Genomic DNA, 19,964 nt, shown 5'->3' on the forward strand with positions numbered 1-19,964 from the left:
AGACTTCCCAACCAGGGGAAACATCCTCCCCGCATCCAGTCTATCCAACCCAGTCAGAATTTTATACGCTTCAATGAGATCCCCTCTCATTCTTCTAAACACAAGTGAATGCAGGCCTAGTCAACCCAATGTCTCCTCGTACGACAGTCCTGACATCCCAGGAATCAGTCTGGTGAACCTTCACTGCACTCCCGCTATGGCAAGTATATCCTTTCTTAGATAAGGAGGCCAAAACTGCACACAATACTCCAGGTGTGGTCTCACCAAGGCCCTGTATAACTGTTGTAAGACATCCTTGCTCCTGTACTCAAATCCTCTTGCAATGAAGGCCAACATACCATTTGCCTTCCTAACTGCTTGCTGCACCTGCATGTTTGCTTTAATGACTGGTGTACAAGGACACCCAGGTCCCTCTGTACATCGACACTTCCCAAACCATCACCATTTAAATAATACTTTGTCCTTATGTTTTACCTATCAAAGTGGATAACTTCACATTCTACTGCATCTGCGATGTGTTTTCCCACTCACTCAACCTATCTAAATTGCCTTGCTGCGTCTTTGCATCCTCCTCACAACTCTCAATCCCACCGAATTTTGTGACGTCAGAAAACTTGGAAATATTACATTTGGTTCCCTCATCAAAATCATATACCCCACTCGTCAATGTTCGCCACCCCGAAAAAGACTCATTTATTCCTACTCTGTTTCCTGTCATTTAACCAATTTTCAATCCATGCCAATACATTACCTCCAATCCTATGTGCTTTAATTTTGCACACTAACCTCTTTTATGTGGGACTTTATCAAAGATCTTCTGAAAATCCAAAGACACTATATCCACTGGTTCTCCCTTATCTATTCTTTCAGTGACATCCTCAAAAAACTCCAGTAGGTTTGTCAACCCTGATTTTCCTTTCATAAATCCATGTTGACTTTAATCCCGTTGATATTATCTAAGTGTGCCGTTATCTCATCCTTTATAATCGACTCTAGTATTTTCCCTACTACTGATAGGCTAACCAGTCTGCAGTTCCTTGTTTTCTCTCTCCGTCCTTTTTTAAATAGTGGGGTTACATTTGCCACCCTCCCATCTGCAAGAACTGTTCCATAATCTAGAATTTTGGAAGATGACAACCAATGCATCTACTATTTCCATGGCTACCTCTTTTAGTACTCTGGGATGCAGATCATCAGGCCCTGGGGATTTATCTGCCTTCAGTCCCATTAGTTTCTCCAGCACTATTTTCTTACTAATAATCATTTCCTTTAATTCCTCTTGCTCACTAGACCCTTGGTTCCCTAGCATTTCTGGGATGTTATTTGTCAACAAAAAATGTTCCACATATCCCATGAAACAGGCATAGGTAGGACCCATGCGGGTTCCCATAGCAACACCTTTTAATTTGGAGGAAGTGAATGGAGTTTAAAGGGGAAGTTGTTCAATGTGAGAACAAGTTCAGCCAGGCGGAGCAGGGTGTTGATGGACGGGGACTGGTTGGGCCACTGCTCGAGGAAGAAGCAGAGTTCCCTCAGGCCATCCTGGTGGGGGATGGAAGTGTAAAGGGGTTGGACGTCCATAATGAAAAGGAGAAGGTTGGGGCCAGGAAACTAGAAACTGTTAGTGAGGGCATCTGAGTCGTCGTGTATGTAGGTGGGGAGAGAGTGGACAAGGAGAAAAGAAATAGATACGATAGGAAGAAATAAGTTCTGTGGGACAAGAACAGGCTGAAATGATGGGTCTACTGGGGCAATCCTGTTTCTGGATTTAGGGAAGGAGGTAGAAGCGAGCTGTGTGAGGTCGGGGAATTGAGGTTGGTGACTTGAGGGAAGATCTCGAGAGGAAATGAGGTCAGTGACTGTCTGGGAAATTATGTTTTGATGTTCAGTGGTGGGGTCATGGTCCAGGGGGAGGTAGGAGGAGGTGACAAAGAATTGGCGATCAGCCTCTGCAAGGTAGAGGTCGGTTCACCAAACAAGAACAGCACCTCCCTTGTCACGAGGTTTGATGACAAGGTTAGGGCCGGATCTGAGAGTTCAGAGGGAGGTAGGTTGGAGTGAGTGAGGGAGCAGAGAAATTGAGACGGCTGATGTCCCGTCAGCAGTTTGCAATGAAGAGATCTGGAGAGGGCAAGAGGCTGGAGGGAGGGGTCCAGGTAGAGCGAGAATTCTGAAAACTGGAGAAAGAGTCAGCTGTGCGGGGGTGGGTGGGGGACAAGATTCCTGGCCAGAGAAGTGGGCACGGAGGCAAAGGCTCAAATTCATTGAGGTGGGGGCGTAAGGGGATGAAGCTCAGGCCTTTGTTGAGGACTGATCGTTTGGGGTCAGAGAGGGGATAGTGAAAACACGGCAGGGGTTGAAATTGGAAGAAGAGATGGGATCAGAGGGAAGTGATGGGGAAGAGGGTTGCGAAGGGGCATTGGTGTCCAAGAGTTGTTGAAGTTTATGATCCTTGACAGGTGAAAGAAAGGAAAAATGTTTTTGGTTAAAGCGCCGGATGAGGTGAAGGATGAAATGGAATCAGGACAGCTTGGAGATTGTGAGTCGGTGCTGCTGAAGAGTGAGGTCGAGAGTGTGCATCTGGAGGCGCATAGCGTTGTGTGGATCCCAGGATGCAGCGAGAGAAGTGATTTGAGGAACATTGAATATCTCAGGGATAACTAATCTTGGGTGGATCCAAAACATGAAGGGTGGAATTTCAGTTGGAATCCATGTGGATTAAGTCTGAGATGGAGACAGTTACTGAGGAAAGAGATATGGCTGTGAAAGCGAGTCTTGGCAGATACTTGATCAAACACGAGAAAGGAAACAGAAAGCGAAGAAGATGAACAAGGTAAAAGAGACAAACGGAAATCCCTTCTGAGGGAGGAGCAGAACTTCTTCAAGGTGGACATTCCGTGAAGCGCTGTGGCAGTGAATTAAACACAATTTAAGAAGCTCAAAGTTTTTCATACTTATTTAATATTTGTTTAGCAATAAATATGCTGTTAAAACCTTAGTTACACCTAATTCAACAAGGCCTAACTTTTAATGGGGTATTTAATAACTATATTACTGCAGAAAAACCCAAGTTTTCAACATTTTCACTGACTGCACTGATTGCTGGCGGTGGGGTGGTTGGGGGGGGGGGGGGGTCGGAGGGATTGCAGGAGGTTCAGAGCGCAGCCAGTGTCTGAGCAGTGAATGACTGCAATTTCAGGATTTTTGCTTTTAGATGCGCATGCAATACATCCTGAAGTTGCAGTCAGTTTCAGAGGAGTAATAACAGCATTTGCCGTTATTAGCCACCGCAAATTTCTGCCCAATAATTCTCTTAATGTGTGCATCTGACAGGAAAAGCATTTATTGCCCTGAGGTGGTAGTGGGCTGCCTTGAACCACTGAGTAGCAGTTTGAAAACTAAATAGTGTAGATTGCTTTGATTATTTAAGCGTTTCTCAATACTTGTTTCTTGTTAACCAATCCAAAAAGATCCTCAGGTTCAGGTAATAACTGAAGTTGCGATTGCCTTTCTGAACTAATCTAGTGAAGGAATAACTGGCTCTGTGCTTTTTATGTCCTCATCACCAGAAGTTTCCTCATCCTTTCTCCAATTCAGTATCGCTGATTTCCTTTATGGTCCAGGTCATGGATGATTTGAAGTTTTGATTTCAGAGAGCAAGACTCTTACTTGCCATCTTTCTGCATGTTGCCTGGCTGCAGTTGCCTCGTTTCAGTCTTTGTGCAGATGGCAGACTGTCCTAACCAGCAACAAGTTCATACTTCATGTGGGATTCACACTACAGATTCTCTTTAAATTAGCCTCAGCTTGAATTCAGTTGTTACATCCAGATCATTCTTGCTTAATTGTTCATTGTAGTAGGGCTGATTTCCAATGGAGAAAAAAATGACACTTGCTGTAGGGATTGTTTTTTTTAAAAAGTTTTTAAGATCTTGATTTTCAGTATAACAGCAATTGGTGTCAGTGAGACATTGGCTGGCTGAACATGACATCTCTGAAGCACAATCTACCTTTATCATTCAAGTTAAAATGATATGAACCAATTAGAGTGTTTTGCATACTAATTGTTATTATTTACTTGAAATAGGAAAACTATAATGTGGTTTAATAGTACAGGTTGAACCTCTCTTATCTGAGACTCCCTTATCCGGCACCATTCCCGGCTGCCGGGTGGCACGTGCACAGAACTCCAACCCCGCCCCCCCCTCAGGTTTCCCATTCCCTTTTTAGGCACAATGGTAATGCCTTTCCTTTATTATTTAATTAAATCATTCACCTAAACAGAAAATCCACACACTTACCAGAAAGAAAGTGACCAGCAATAGCAGAAGCCCCCTCAACCTAGAACACCTCGGGGCCCGCCGACACCACACTAATGGAAATTCTAATAAAAATTAAGAATGTTTTGAAAGTACTTACCTTTTTAATATTTTGATTCAGCTAACCATTCCATAGATTGAGAATATTCTAACTCAAGAACTCTAGAATAGTTTGTTCTCCAATGTGAGCACTGACTGACAGTTCCAGCCAATCGGCGCACGCACACTGAAAATACGTGACCTCCTCTTATCCGGAAATATCCCTCATTCGGAATAGGCCAGGGCACGAGGGTGCTGAATAAGGGTGGTTCAACCTGTATCTCTGAAAGTTGAAATCTCAAGAAGAAGGCATATGTAAATTTACTTCTGTGGTTGAGTTTTGAGTTCTTGTGTAGGACACTAGCCCTAACTCCAGGTGAATCTGAGCTGTGTGCCATTTTTCTCTGTCTCCTGCTGGTCTAATTGTGCAGTGTAATTTAAGTCTACAACACAAAACTCTACTATCTCCAGTTAGGGCAACATTTATATGCTTTTGCCTCTATCTCTTAATCCATGCCTTTATCATCTCAACGATTGTCTTCTCTGAGCCCTGTCCTGCACATCCAACCTCCCTCCAATTGCTAAACTCAACTTTATTGGAGGCATATTTGTCGCATACATCAGTAACTTTAAAATCTGTTGAACACATGTGTTCGTTAATCATATGCCTCTTGTAGGTTTTTACAACCGAGCTGGCAGATATGCTTCTCGGCCTTGACCAATGTGACTCCATATCTAGGCTTGCAAGTACTTCTTGGTGATTGAGGCTCCATTCTCTCATTGAAGGCTTTCTCCAATGGAGAAAGTGGGAATTTTACTGGAGTGGTTGGGGGCCGGTGGGCATTGCAGTAGTTCATCTGTGAAGCTGCACTCTAAAGCATACTGTTTGAAAGATTGTGCAATTGAACAGTTTAAACAAAGTAAGTTTCACAAGTTGAATAGGATTTTTCAGTTTTTTGCCTAGGGCACAAGATCAAATGTGTCTGCTGCCTCAGCTCCAGGTATAGGACAAAAATGTATCATTTGCCCTGCCCATGGTGCCTCTTGGTCAAATCAGCAGTCCATAATTAAATTTGTACTTGGATGTTGTGCTTCATTACTCAGTTTTGTTAATTCTAGTGGCTGAAAATCTACCAGCTGCAATTTGGAGATTTTGTTTCCTGTACCTAATAAGTGGTCTGTCACCTTCACACCACACAAGTACCAGGTAATGACTATCTCCAACAAGAGTCTACCCACCTCCCCATGACATTCGACGGGATTACCGTTGCCGAATCCTCCACCATCAACATCCTGGGGGTCACCATTGACCAGAAACTTAACTGGACCAGCCACATACATACTGTGGCTACAAGAGCAGGTCTGCGGCAAGTGTCTCGCCTCCTGACTTCCCAAAGCCTTTCCGTTATCTACAAGACACAAGTCAGGAGTGCGATGAAATACTCTCCACTTGCCTGAATTCGTGCAGCTCCAACAACACTCCAGCTCGATCCCATCCAGGATGAAGCAGCCCACTTGATCGGCACCCATGCACCACCTTAAATATTCACTCCCCCCACCACCAGTGCACCGTGGCTACAGTGTGTACCCTCTAGAAGATGCACTGCAGCAACTCCCAAATCATGATCTTTACCACCTAGAAGGACAAGGGCAGCAGGCACATGGGACCGCCACCACCTGCAAGTCACACACCATCCATAGAAATGTATCTGCCTTCCTTCATTATTGGGTCAAAATCCTCGAACTCCCTAACGGCGCTATGAAAGTACCTTCACCTCATGGACTGCAGCGGTTCAAGGCGACGCCTCACCACCACCTTCTCGAGGGCAATTTGGAATGGGCAATAAATACTGGCTTTGGCAGTGATGCCCACATCCCATGAATGAATAAATGAAAAAAAAATGTAATGGAATATAAATAATGTGTACTAGACAGTGTAAACGGATTATTTGTATTCCCGTCATTAACACAGTGGACTGCTAGTGTCTTGTGCTGCAAGTAGCAAAGCCATTTACAGCTTCCATCAACTATGAAGTTGGTTAGTTTCCATTAGCATAATTAAAGTATATTTTGATCTTGATGAAATTTTAGCTAAATTGAAATAATGTAACAGTTCTGTATATTAAAAATCTGCAATGCTGTTTACAGTACCAACTTCATCCAAGTCTGAAAATTATGCTTCAAACTTCTTGATGTGAAATTGGTACTAGTTTAAATACAAATTAAATGGAGTAACTAGAAATGAAATCCCTGGTATACTTGCAACACATGAGTGTGTGATTTTACTCCTCTACACCTCCCCCCCCCTCCCCGGGCAAAGTGTTTCTCCGAATAATTTGTGGTATTCTGCACAAGGGAATTTTGAAGTCACACTTATTCATCTAAATGTTTCCTTTATGGGTTTTCTTGAATTCAGGTTCGATAAGTTCTATCGCTGGACTTTAGATTCAGATACACTGATGGGTGAGCTACTGATATTAGCTTTCCTATCCGTGTATCTCCAGGTTGGGTTTTCTTGCATGTAGCTGTGAGGGCCGATTAGATTAATGGTTGTATTTTCTTTGTTCTGTTTCAAATGCAGAATTTCCATCATCTGTGTTTCTAGCTTTAAGCCATAGCCGTAAATTCCACATTCATATCATGGAATCAAAATTACAACACCGAAGGAGATTATTTGGTTAATTAAGACTCTCTTTAATGGCAACTATCTGCTCGAGACCAGTTTCCCTGTTCTTTCCCCATACCTTTTTTTATTTGCTTCCTTTTCAAATACTTAATCAAATTTTTTTTTTTTTAAATGCTGCTGTGGCTTCTGTCTCATAGCCACTGTGACAAAGCAATCCATGTCCTAATAACTCGCTTATGTAAAAATGCCCCTCTTTTTCTCCCCACCCCCTTCCCATTAATGTATTAATAATGAGTTTATATATATCCTCTAACAATTTGTCAACCAAGTTATGAAAAGGTTTTGAGTGCTTCAGTGAGAATTTTTAATTACCTTTCATAATTTTGAGTACTTCCCCATATGACCTGCTCTTGTGGTGGTGGGGGGTGGATGATGGGGGAAGCCCTAATCACGTAGGCAGTTTCAGCAACTCATTTAATTGACTTAACGATGACATTGTATATTTGGTGGTTGAAGTGGTTTCTGGGGGTAGCTTAGTGGCTAAATCATGTGTTACTGAGCCATAGAGATCAGGAAGTTAAATTTTTCATTTGTGTGGAATTAACTAATTAAAGCTGCAGCATCAGTAGAGGTATTGCAGTCGTCTTCAGGGCATGCAAGGGAAAATATCAGGCAGCGTTCTTGCTCCTGATCTCACTCTGCTAGGCCTGCACATATGTGCCAGTCGGGTGAAGATGGCATTGGGCTTATCTGTGATGCACCCCATAATTGAACATCCTGCTGATGCTGTCTCGGCTGATTGAAGGAGATGCATCACTTCAAGGTAAAGGATGTCCGCTCCCGACATTGAACTGTACCTCAGTATGTGTCACCACTTTGGGGGAGAAAATCCAATCAATCTACTGAAATTCAATGTTAACTATTTTTGTCTTTTTTTTGAATAAAAAATTTCAAGAGAATGGCATAACATGGGCAACTTGCATAGAGGAGTTGCTGAACTACAGTGTGCGTAGCTGAATCAATGTCAGTAGATTAATCCAAACACTTCAATTTAGTTTCAACATGTATATTAAATTGCCTTTATTAGACTGTTGGGCTTAGTAACACCTTAAAACCATCATCAGCACACCATGTTGTGAATGGGATATTTGTAATTTAATTCTTTGTAAAATATCATTGATGAAGTTTGTTTCTTTGATTGCATTCCACATTTGATAAACAGACTGCAGTAAAACTGCTGGGTTGTTGTGAAGTAGTGCCTTTTTGCAAAATAGCAAGCTGTTAATGAATGTAATTCATGCAACATTTACGTATACCAGAGTAAGAGGTGGTCTGCATGTGAGGTCTATGTGTTTGTGAAGTGTATTTAATTACAAAGTATTCTCCTTTTATACTGTGTGTGCCTCTTTTTGAGTGGGGTAAAGAGAGGAGCAACATTAGTTTTTGCCTCTGAAGACATTGTCTGTAAGTGTGCAGTGGGTAGGTATAATAAGAGTTCAAGATACAGTAACAGATTGTCACCCATGCCAAATTAAGGAGAGAATGGGTACTTCTGATCAGAGAGAAGGGAAAATTGGTGTGCCCCAGACCATTACCTTGTAACTTCTTCAGTTCCTCAATGTGGCCAGTTGTTGGTTGAGGCCTGGGGGTAACATATCTCCAGCTCATCTTGCAGCTATATGGTGCATATAATGGGCCCAAGTTTCGGGCTGCGGACGCCCGTTTTTCGCACCAGAAAGTGCGCCTTAAAAAAAACTTAGATTCGCCGGCTCCCTGCTGGTCCTCGGGAGCCGGGCGCAGCGCAACACAAGCTGTAGGGGGCGGAGCTAGGTCCCTGCGCTGAAAACAGTGCCGGGACCTCTGCACATGCACGCTACAGTGAGCGCACATGTGCAGTAGCTCCAGGTGCCCAAAACGGTGTGGGAGGGGCCCGAAGCACGCAGCCCCTAGCTCTGGCCGAATGGCCTCACTTGGGCTGCGTGCATAAGGCTGCCTTCCACGCCCAGCTCCTGCTTCCACCCGACCCGACCCGACTCGACTCCCGCTCCCACCCCCTGCCCCCGGACCGGAGCCGACTCCCGCTTCCCCCACCCCTGGACCCAACCCCCCCACCCGACCTACCTGTAAATCTGATGCTGGGGACTGGCCCTGCCCGAAGTCTTGGGCCCGGCCCGTTCAGCCTCCCACCCCCTTCTCCTTGCCTCACCCCCTTCTCCTTGCCTCACCCCCTTCTCCTTGCCCCACCCCTGTCAGAAACACAGATAGAGACACTGACAGAGACACACTGAGGCGGGGGGGGGGGCATCCCAGCATGCTGTTGGAGGGCTCCCGGTGCTGCAGTCGGTAAGTAGAAAATGTTTTATTTATTGATTTAAACAACAAATTATGTCTTAATTTTTTTTGATTGATTTATTGATGTTTTTCTCATTTATTATTGATGATGGCTCTTTATTTGTAAAACTCAAGTGTTTAATGTTTGTAAACTTCCCTTTAAACCCACCCCCCATTCCCTGCGCCTGATTTGTAACCAAGCCTGATTTTCTAAAGTGTAAACTAGATTTTTTTTCGAGCGTACAAAAATGTTCACTTACTCCATTCTAAGTTAGTTTGGAGTACGTTTTCACTGCCGAAACTTTGAAAACAGGCGTAAGTGGCCGGGCACGCCCCCTTTTGAGAAAAAAATTCTGTTCCAAAGTGAAACTGTTCTAACTGACGAGAACTAGAGCAAACTAGATGCCGAGAGTTTGAATTTCTAAGATACCCCGTTCTACACCAGTTGTTGCAAAAAATCAGGAGCAACTGAGGCTGGAACTTGGGCCCAATGAGTGGGAAGGTACAGGAGAAGAAATGTATTTTGATTACCAGTCAAAGATTTTATAGATAGAAAGAGAGCTTAGGGTGTGTGGCTAATACATGAGCATTTGATGTGATAGTTATGGCTAGTAAATGAAGCTGTAGCAAAGTGAATGGAATGAGGTTTTGGGGATAGAAAAAATTGCTTTTTGTAGGATTCTGGTGTACTAACGGGCATATTTGAATGGGTGGCACCAATTGCTGTTGTGGTGACATTCAAATTTTACTGTCACACTTGCAACTATGTTATGCCATCAATATTGTGTTCATTCTTGACACCATGTAAATCAAATGTTTAAAATATTGCACAGTATAAATAGTTAGCAGTGTTTGTATGGCAATAATTCAGTCTTTGCATCTAGCTTCACTTATGTGGTTTATCATCAGAACTGTTAAGTAAAATGAATGCCATTAGGCAGTGTGTACATTTATGTAATCATTTATTACAACTTGCATTTCTGTATCATCTTTAACATAAGAACTGCTCAAGGCACTTCAGAGAAATAACAAGATGAATGGCGAGAATAAACACCAGACAGATATCCGAATAAACAATGGCTGAGTACGTGGGCCTGCTGTAAAATACGAGAGTATTAGATGATGCAAACTGGAATAATGAGAGTAAATTAGAATTTATTTTGAGTTAAATTTATAGTCTTTAATTTTCTTCAGAGCTTCTGTACTTGTAGCAGATTGCATACCACTGCAGGTAACTGGAATTTTTCTTGTAATGATGGGAAGAGATTTTTTAAAAATCCTGTGCCAACTCAGACTTACTGTGTTTTTTAAATTTGTGAGTCACCTTTTCCTCTTCCCACCCATCCTATGTTGAGTGGCTGCCATGCAAAAATTTTAATTGTTGTAACTATTATTGGCACGGTGACCAAAAAATGGAAGCTTATTTAAAATAAAGACTGAAAGCGTGTGCAAGGGTGTTGCAATAACATTCAGAATATCACACATTCAAAGTTTGTGTTCTCTTGCCTCGCTCATTTTTGAGATCAAAAGGATCGTACTACACACTGAACATCTGTTCCTAATTGTTTGAACATAATGGGCATAATGCAGCAAATTAAATTGATCCTTGTGGCATGGGTCCATTTGTAGTGGGGATTTTTATTTGTGCATCTTGCATTCTAAATTTAGATGGTGGTAGAAACATGAAGTGCAGTAGGCTAGGTGCTTTTTCTGACCCTTTCACACATTAAAACTTTGGACGTACGATATAAGTTGCAGGCTTGAACAGTGGATGCAGATTCCTTGCAAACATTCAAAAAAGAGAACTGGACACTATCCCGCAGGAGGTTGAGATTGTTGAGTACAAAAGGGTTCTTGGGTAATGGACCTATTGGTCATTGTTATCTCCTGGAACTCTTGATTTGCCTTTAGGGGTCAGTGAAGAATGTCCCAGAATAAGTTTTTTTTTAATAACCCCACTCAGGAGATTACATGGCTGCTGGTGGGTGGGGTGGGGAGCATTGGGGGTTGCATTGCCTCGTTGCATCACGTCGGAATGGGACAGGCTCGATAGACCAGCTTGTCTTTTTCGTATGATGGTATGCAAGAGGCATTCAGGCATGTTGTGTACTAACTGATGATTCAGTGCAGCTGTGAGCTTCACGCCTGGTTTTATTTTGTGGTTTGGTTCCTGTAAATTGTTGAAATTGACTCAGACTCCACAACCAAAAGTAGCATGAAAAATTGAGAGCAAGTGAGGCAGGCAGGCAGAGATCTTGCAACCCCCTGCAAGGGACATCGATGGAGTGGATGATATCCAGAAGTCACGACACTCACTAATCACTTCATACCCAGTAAACCAGTTAACAATCCGTACACGATGCCTGCCCCATCTATGATTGGGTGGATGAAGGATGCACTTGCGCTGGGGTAAGGCACTTCGGCTCTTCCTTGCTGTCTTCTCGGGAGCTCTGGGATCTGTCACTTCAGGAAGTCAAAGTGGATCAAGTTCCAATTTGCAAAGTCATTGAGACCTTGGGATGGGTGGTTCCAGTTTCACATTCCTGTGAAACTTCAGGGTGTGGCTTATCCTCCAAGGAGACCAATCAGAAAAAAAGGTGGAGCATGTTGGCCATTTTTGTGGTACAAAAAAGCACATCATTTTTTTTATAACTATACTAGACAGCAAATCACTGAGCTGCTGCGTGTATTCAGGACTATCTCTATCGGGAGTAAATGGAAAGGTGCAAGGCTATTTATATTGCTATAGCAATGTAACAGCATTGACTAAACAAGTGAAGCAATATTTAAACACAACCACGTTGCTTCATCTGTCCTATGATACTTGCTATTCTAGGTTTTTTGACAGAAGCAACATTTTTGGTGTTACCTCCAGAGGAATCTGTACACCTTGCAAAGCCAGAGTAAATTTGGTAACAGATCAACAAAGTTTGTGGGGAAAACAGATTCATAATCTATACTAATACTTGTTTTTGTAACATTGCTATAGATTTGAAATTTATTGGCCCATAATTTGCAGTCAACAGCGATTGCTGCTGACATCGAAGAAAGCTGCCCAGAGAGATCTCGCTCTATCTGTCGCAAAACTTTAGGTTTCTCTGTGTAATTGATTATAGCGGTGTGAATAAAGGATTTCTCGTATAGTGCAGCAGTGATGTCATGAAGCTGTCTAAGCAGGAAATCGCATTGAAAAATTCTCAAACAGCATACCAGGGAAATGAGAAGTACTGATTATCTGTACTTTTTTTTAAAAAAAAATGCTACAAAGAGTGAGATAAAGATTAGGGGCATACACATGGGATTAAGGTAGAAGCTGAAATATGAACAAAATAGTTTTTAAACAATTGTAATTTTTATCATTATGTAGAAATATGACATTCCACAAACACAAAAGGTTTGTTTTTCAGGGCTACAACGGTTGTTTAGCAGTCAATGCAAGAGATTTTACATTTCAAACTTAATGATTCGCTCATGATTACATATTGGCAATGGTAAATGTTTTATTGGTATAGAGTAGTGATCATAGCCAGCAAAGACTAGTTAACGGACAGTAATTTACACTTCTGAAGAATATTACCAAATTCAGTCACTGGACAGAGAAGCATGCGATGTCTCTGTTGTTTCTTTAATGAGGTCAGGCGATTGTCTTGCTCGCAGAGAGGAGCATTCGGCTTTCACCAACATGGATCTACTCCGTTAACCGCATTTAGCTAGCATGGATCCGCTTCTTGTAGGTACTGTCGTCGTCTTCTCTCCATCTGCGCTGAGTGTTTGCAATCCCTCTTTTATCCCCCAAAGTTCTCATCAGCTTACTTAAAAGGTCCAATTGTGTTAGTTCACATAATGTTTAAACTTTTTTTTTGCTTCACAAGCAATTCTGCACCTCTGGAACTCAGTGCACTAGATATCTCTCTTTCGCCCTCATTTCATCTAACATCTTGGATAACCATGCTCCGGTACTTCCTTTTGTTTCTCTTGCCCTGTCCATGATACAGGCTTCGCAACAGCTTTAATCGCTAATGGGTTGCAGCTGCCAGTTTAACGCTTACACCTGCAAAAAAAACTACACACTTGCAAAATAGCTTAGTTTTGCAAAAGTTTATGGCCTCGAAATTGGCCTCCTTTGTACCTCCCGGAAGTGCCCCTCCACTGATGCGGAGTGTCTCAGATATTCCTCCGTTGAGGCCGAATTGCGTGTCGGGGTGCAACTTCTGGGCCGGGTGATGATAATCCCGGACCTAGAAGGTTACTGCCTCCAAGTGGGGCAATTTTGCCCCCTTGTGTATTAACTCATTACATTCTTGCAATGAGTTGCTAAAACCCCAGTTACACCTATTCCAACAAGACTCAACATTTAATGGGGTATTTAACAGCAATATTAGCGTGGAAAAGCTCAAGTTTTCACCAATTCCACTTATTTCAGCAAGTGCTGGCTATGAAAGGTGGGGGTTGAGGGCGGTGTGGGGGGGCGGTCCATAGCGCAGCCTGCGTTGGAGCAGTGAATGACTGACCGCAACTTCAGGATTTCTACGTTTAGATGCGCTTGTGCTAAATCCTGAAGTTACGATCAGTTTCAGAGGGGTCCCCACTGCAAAATCCAGACCATTGTACTTGCATTAGAGTGGTGGGGATTTGTTTTTTTGCAAAAGGGGTCACGAGCTGAGAATCAGTGAAGTACAAGTTGCATGCATTTCATGAGCTATTCTTGGTGTGAATCCTTACTGAATGTTTCTTTCATACAATTAAATAATGCATTTACACAGCATGAAAGTGCTATTAACGCAGGAGACTGAACTTTTAATATTTAATATTAGTGTTTTTTTCAAGAGGATGCAAAGTTAGAACATAAGAAGTAGGAGTAGGCCATCCAGCCCTTCGAGCCTCCTCAACCATTCAATAAGATCATGGCTGCTCTTCTACCTCAACTCCACCTTCCTGCACTATCCCAATATCACTTGATTCCTTTAATATCCAAAAAATCATATCTGTACAAAAGCAAGGAAGTTATGATGAACCTTTAAGACACTGGTTCGGCCTCAACTAGAGTATTGTGTCCAATTCTGGGCGCCGCACTTGAAGGATATGAAGCCTTGGAGAGGGTGCTGAAAAGATTTACGAGAGTGGTTCCAGGGATGAGGGACTTCAGTTATATGGATAAACTAGAGAAGTTGGGGTTATTCTCTTTACAGCAGAGAAGATTGAGAAGAGATTTGATAGAGGTGTTCAAAATCATGAGGGGTCTAGACCGAGTTGGTCGAGAGAACCAGAGGATACAAATTTAAGGTGATTGGCAAAAGAACCAAAAGCGACGTAAGGAAAAACTTTTTTATGCAGCGAGTGGTTGGAATCTGGAATGCACTGCCTGAAAGGGTGGTAGAGGCAGACTCTATCGTGGTTTTCAAAAGGGAATTGGATAAGCACCTGAAGGGCAAGAAATTGCAGGACTACGGGGAAAGGCTGGGGGAATGGGACGAGCTGAAGTGCTCTTGCAGAGAGCAGGTACAGGCTGAATGTCTCCTTCTGTGCTGTAACCATTCTTTGATTCTTCTATGGTTTTGTACTCAATGACTGAGCATCCACAGCCCTCTTGGTTGGAGAATTCCAAAGATTCACAACCCTTTGAGTGAAGAAATTTCCCCTCATCTCAGTCTTACGTGGCCAACCCCTTCTCTGAGACTGTAACCCCATGTTCTAGACTTCCAAGGAAAGCATCCTTGCAGTATTAACCCTGTCGAGTCCTGTAAGAATTTTATGTTTCCATGAGATCATTTCTCATTCATCTTAAATTCTTGGGAATATAGGCCTAGTTGTCTCAATCTCTCCTCGTAGAACAATCCCTGCCGCGCCCCCATCCCCCCGCCCTTTCCCAGGAATTCTGGTGAACCTTTGTTGCACTCCCCCTAAGGCAAGTATATTCTTGGGTAAGGAGACCAAAACTACACAGTACTCCGTGTATGGTCTCACCAAGTCCCTAAAAAATTGCAGTAAGATGTCTTTACTCTTGCACTCAATCCTTTTTGAAGTAAAGGTTGGTTATTAATAAATTCATAATCCTTTTGTAATTTGTGCAGTTGCAAGTAATGGTCATAATCTGTTTTCACCTTGTATTTCAACCCTCACCAATCTGTTTATACTGAAGCAGTTGGTGTTGGTATAAAGCAACAAAATACTGCATTGCAATGATTTTTTTCTCTTGCAATGCTATTGGCTTTTTGCAGCCACCTTTTGATTAAAAACAGGGATTGTCTGGCCAGTTTACAGTGCTGATTTTATATGTAATTTGGCCAATGTTCATATAATCTTGTACCATGATTGTATTTATTTGATGGATGGTTTGGTGAAATTCATATTCAGAGAATTTTCTAATGGGCTAATGTTTTGATTGCTGTAGCAAAGGACGACAATTGGAAACTTCTATCTGAAAACCAGCCCTGAAGTCATTGATTTGTTTACTGCATTCTTTTTTTCTGCATTTAAAATTGAACATCATGTGTTGCTATCATTCAGTGCATGTTGCAGAATTAAGGTGGATGATATCTTGGGTTGGTTGGCAAATAATGCAATTTAATATAAGACGGTGAGGATCAACGGTTTTGAATTCAATTGATGCTTCTGGCTATAAAGGCATAAGACTTGTGGGGTAAAAATGAGAAGTTTTTGAAAATTAGCGCATATTCTAATACTTCACTGGATTGGACCGAGCTGAATCTATTGGTTATTTTATCTTGGTAACAGATGAAGGTTGGCTGGAAGTAGTGCAGTCCCTGATCCGAGTTATTCCTCTCGAAGATCCTTTAGGACCAGCTGTCATTACTTTACTGCTCGATGAGTGTCCGCTGCCAACCAAAGTAAGTAGTTCATCATTTTCTAGACCAATGCTATTGTCTGTCTTTGCCTTTTAAAAATAACCTTGACCCACTCAAATATCATGTATCATGTTCTATTTGAAAGAAAGAGAACTGTTTATAGTTTTAACATTGATGCAGATTTATAAAATATCTAGTTAAAGGGATGCAATTATCAGGAATATTGGAGTACGTTTCAGAGCAACTTGCTTGTTTTCTCAATTAATAAATCAATATTGAATCGAAATGTTTCCAAACTACTATTCCAAGCTGCATTGTATACTGAATTAAGTGGGGAACTTTAAAATATATTGCAATAAAAGCCCTTTCTCCACCACCCAACAAAACAAATCGATAAACAGACATTGGTCATTTTAATGTACCATTCCCTTACAGCAGAAGTCTCCTTTTACGCTCATGTTAGTCAGGTCTAACTATAAACTCTGAATTGCAGTGCATTACTTATTGAAGAATGCTTGGGATACCCACCCTGCTTTCCTTTCACTTTAGCAGGTGTAAAAATATCACACACAGATTGCTACTTAAAGGATAAAAATACTTGTCCAAATGAAAAGTTAATAAGTTTGATGAGTTAACAGAGGGTTGATCAGGGCAATGCAGTTGATGTAGTGTACATGGACTTCCAAAAGGCATTTGATAAAGTGTCAGATAATGTTGCCAGCAGAATAAGCCCATAGAATAAAAGGGACAGCGGCAGCATGGATATGAAATTGGCTAAGTGACAGGAACCAGTGAGTAGTGGTGAACAGTTGTTTTTTGGACTGGAGGAAGGAATACAGTGGTGTTCCCCAGGGATTGGTATTAGGACCACTAGTTTTCTTGATGTGTATTAACGATTTAGGTATACAGGGCACTAGTTCAAAATTTGTAGATGAGATAAAACTTGTAAGTATACTGAATAGGTAGGGATAGACTTTGAGGTCATAGACCGGCTTGTGGAATGGGCAGATGAAGTTTAGTGCAGAAAAGTGCAAAATGATACATTTTGGCAGGAAGAATGAGGAGAGGCAATATAAACTAAATGGTACAATTCTAAAAGGGGTACAGGAGCAGGGAGACCGGTGCACAAGTTGTTGAAAGTGGCAGGAGGGTTGAGAAAGCGGTTTAAAAAGCATATGGGATCCTGGGCTTTATAAATAGAGGCATAAGAGTATAAACGCAAGGAAGTTATAATAAACTTTTATAAAACACTGGAGAGTGTGCAGAAAGGATTTACAAAACTGGTTCCAGGGATGAAGGACTTAAGTTATGTGGATAGATTGGAGAAACTGGGATTGTACTCCTGAGAGCAGAGAAGATTGAGAGGAGGTTTGATAGAAGTGTTCAAAATCATGATGGGTGTAGATCGAGTTGGTAGAGAGCAACTGTTCCCATTGGCGGAAGGGTCGACAACCACAGGACACAAATTTAAAGTGATTGGCAAAAGAACCAAAGACGACATGATAAAACCTTTTTAACGCAGCGAATGGTTGGAATCTGGAAGGGTGGTGGAGGCAGATTCAATCGTGGCTTTAAAAAGGGCATTAGATAAGTACCTGAGAAAAAAATTGCAGGGCTATGGAGAAATGGCAGGGGAATGGAACTAGCTGAAGTGCTCTTGCAGAGAACTGGCACGGGCTCGACGTGCCGAATGGCCTCCTACTGTGCTGTAATAATTCTATGATTCTAAAACTGTACACGAAAGCAGAAAGGTGGACAACAGTAATCAAGCTATATACAAACCGGACTGACTTTAGAATAGACAGCAATCATAATCTTTACTACATCTCTCTGCATAAATTCCAATATTTTGCAGAGGAATAGCCCCAGCTTGGAAATTACATGTGTTTGAGGGAACTGAGATAACAATAGTGCTAAAATCAACAATAACAATGTTTTCCATGGTATTTAATGCTGTGTTTTGAGATGCAAGATTTATATTGATGTGAGATTGAGTAATGAATGTGAAAATACACCATCTAGTTTTGTACTTTTATTTTTTTAGGATGCATTACAGAAACTGTCAGAAATGTTGAATTTAAGTGCATCTCTAGCAAAGCAGGATGCTTGTAATCCAGCTAAACACCGCAACACCACTGCAGTACTGGGGTGCCTGGCTGAAAAGCTCGCAGGTATGAAGTAATCACTTTTTCCCCCTAAATTTCTGGGATTTCTTCAGCCAAGCGCAAACACATTATCATATGTACTTGAATTGTCCTTGAGATTACTTAATAAGCACAACGATAATATGTTACAGTAATGTAATCCGAATGTGTATACGGACCAGTGGCATACGGAACAGTGAAAGGAGGAGCATCTGAAAAATCGAAGGAAATAAGGAAAGATTAAATTCATGACCAGTAAAGATGTGCCATACTGTGAGATAGTTTTGAGGCCTTAACTTTTGGACAAGACATGAGTAGAGTGCTAAATTAAGTTTTTATGTTCATAATTGATTTGTTCTTGATTCCCCTTACCACTAGCATGTGCAGGTGATTTATGAATATCCACTAGCTGAGATGAGAGTGGAAAATTTCTGTTATGCAGAAAGCCTGATTTACCTGAAAAGAAGGGGGTTCTATTGTAGCGCAGTGGAACTGAAATCATTTAATACATAAGAACATTAGAAATAGGAGCAGGAGTAGGCCATTTAATAAGATCATGCCTGATCTAGTGATCACATGCCATTATGACTGCCTTACATAGTTCTTGTTCATTTTCAAATCTTATTGGTATATTGCTTCACATATATAGATGCAGTTGTACGATGCGTACATGATATTTGCAGGTGTGCGTGCTGATGTAGTATGTATTCATATTGGGTATGTTAATTGTTTATTAGAATGGTTTCTAGAAGTGGTCGGCAGGTGAGTACACTAAGAGGAAGAGTCGGGTGTGCAGGGACTACCCTATCTAATTTGGGGGTTACTCTCTTGTACTGTAAATCTTCTTCATAGCTGAACAATACAGTTTGACAAGTTATCAGCTTTCCCAAAATGATGCTTGACTTAAGTGATATTTTAATATATCTCAAGTTGTTTGCCTCGTAGGAGCTGCAATGGAAACTCCACAGCCACAATTAAATTACTGGTCAGTTTTTGGGGGGGGGGCAAGAGAAAGAGAGGGAATCTTGACGATCAAAATTGTTTTTCAAAAGCAACGCATTGGTTATTAATTACTACCTTATTTCCAGGGTTCGGATGGTGGAGGATAATCTTGTTGACTTCCGTCAGTACTAACTTATATCAATGATTTTTATACTTTGCAAGTCTTCAAATACTGGCTTTTTTTGTGAAAACAGGAATATGTTCCCAGTGGCCGAATGGATAAAGACAGTAGCTGGTGTATCTGTCAATCATGCTGATCAAAAGGAACTAGATTTGATTACTGTTTTTTTTCCACCATTGATTTTTCACCGTTTATTTCTGGGATGATAACATTGGCCCTGGACTAAGGAGAGGAAAAATCAGCCAAGGTTACCTGTTCATGATTCTTGTCCTGTGACTCCTGCTTCAAAGTGCATATATGGTCATTTGGTGACAGTAAGCAGCTTTGGATGAGATGTTCTCTATCAATAGCTTGTTGAAACGGACAGCCTAGATTCATTGGATAATAATCTGCAGCATACTTTGGGTACAATAGTGTAATGGCTATGTTACTGGCCCAGTAATACAGACGCCTAGATTTATAATCTGGAGAGTGGGAGTTCAAATGCCACCATGGCCGTTTGAGAATTTGAATTCAGTTTTTAAAAAAAACATTTGGAAATAAAAAGGTTATTATCTGTAAAAAGCGACTACAGGT

General features: G+C 41.6%; 1 protein-coding gene across 1 annotated transcript in view; it reads left to right on the forward strand.

Annotated features, from left to right (window-relative positions):
• rspry1 (ring finger and SPRY domain containing 1) overlaps window positions 1–19,964 on the forward strand; it is a 102,092-nt gene that overhangs the window by 41,843 nt on the left and 40,285 nt on the right. The window contains exons 3-4 of the mRNA XM_070897912.1: window positions 16,051–16,163; window positions 18,166–18,292. Of these exons, the coding sequence (XP_070754013.1) occupies window positions 16,051–16,163; window positions 18,166–18,292 (240 nt within the window). The remainder of the gene's footprint in view (window positions 1–16,050; window positions 16,164–18,165; window positions 18,293–19,964) is intronic.

This window comes from Pristiophorus japonicus, chromosome 13 (genome assembly GCF_044704955.1).
Source record: "Pristiophorus japonicus isolate sPriJap1 chromosome 13, sPriJap1.hap1, whole genome shotgun sequence".
Lineage (NCBI taxonomy): Eukaryota > Metazoa > Chordata > Chondrichthyes > Pristiophoridae > Pristiophorus > Pristiophorus japonicus.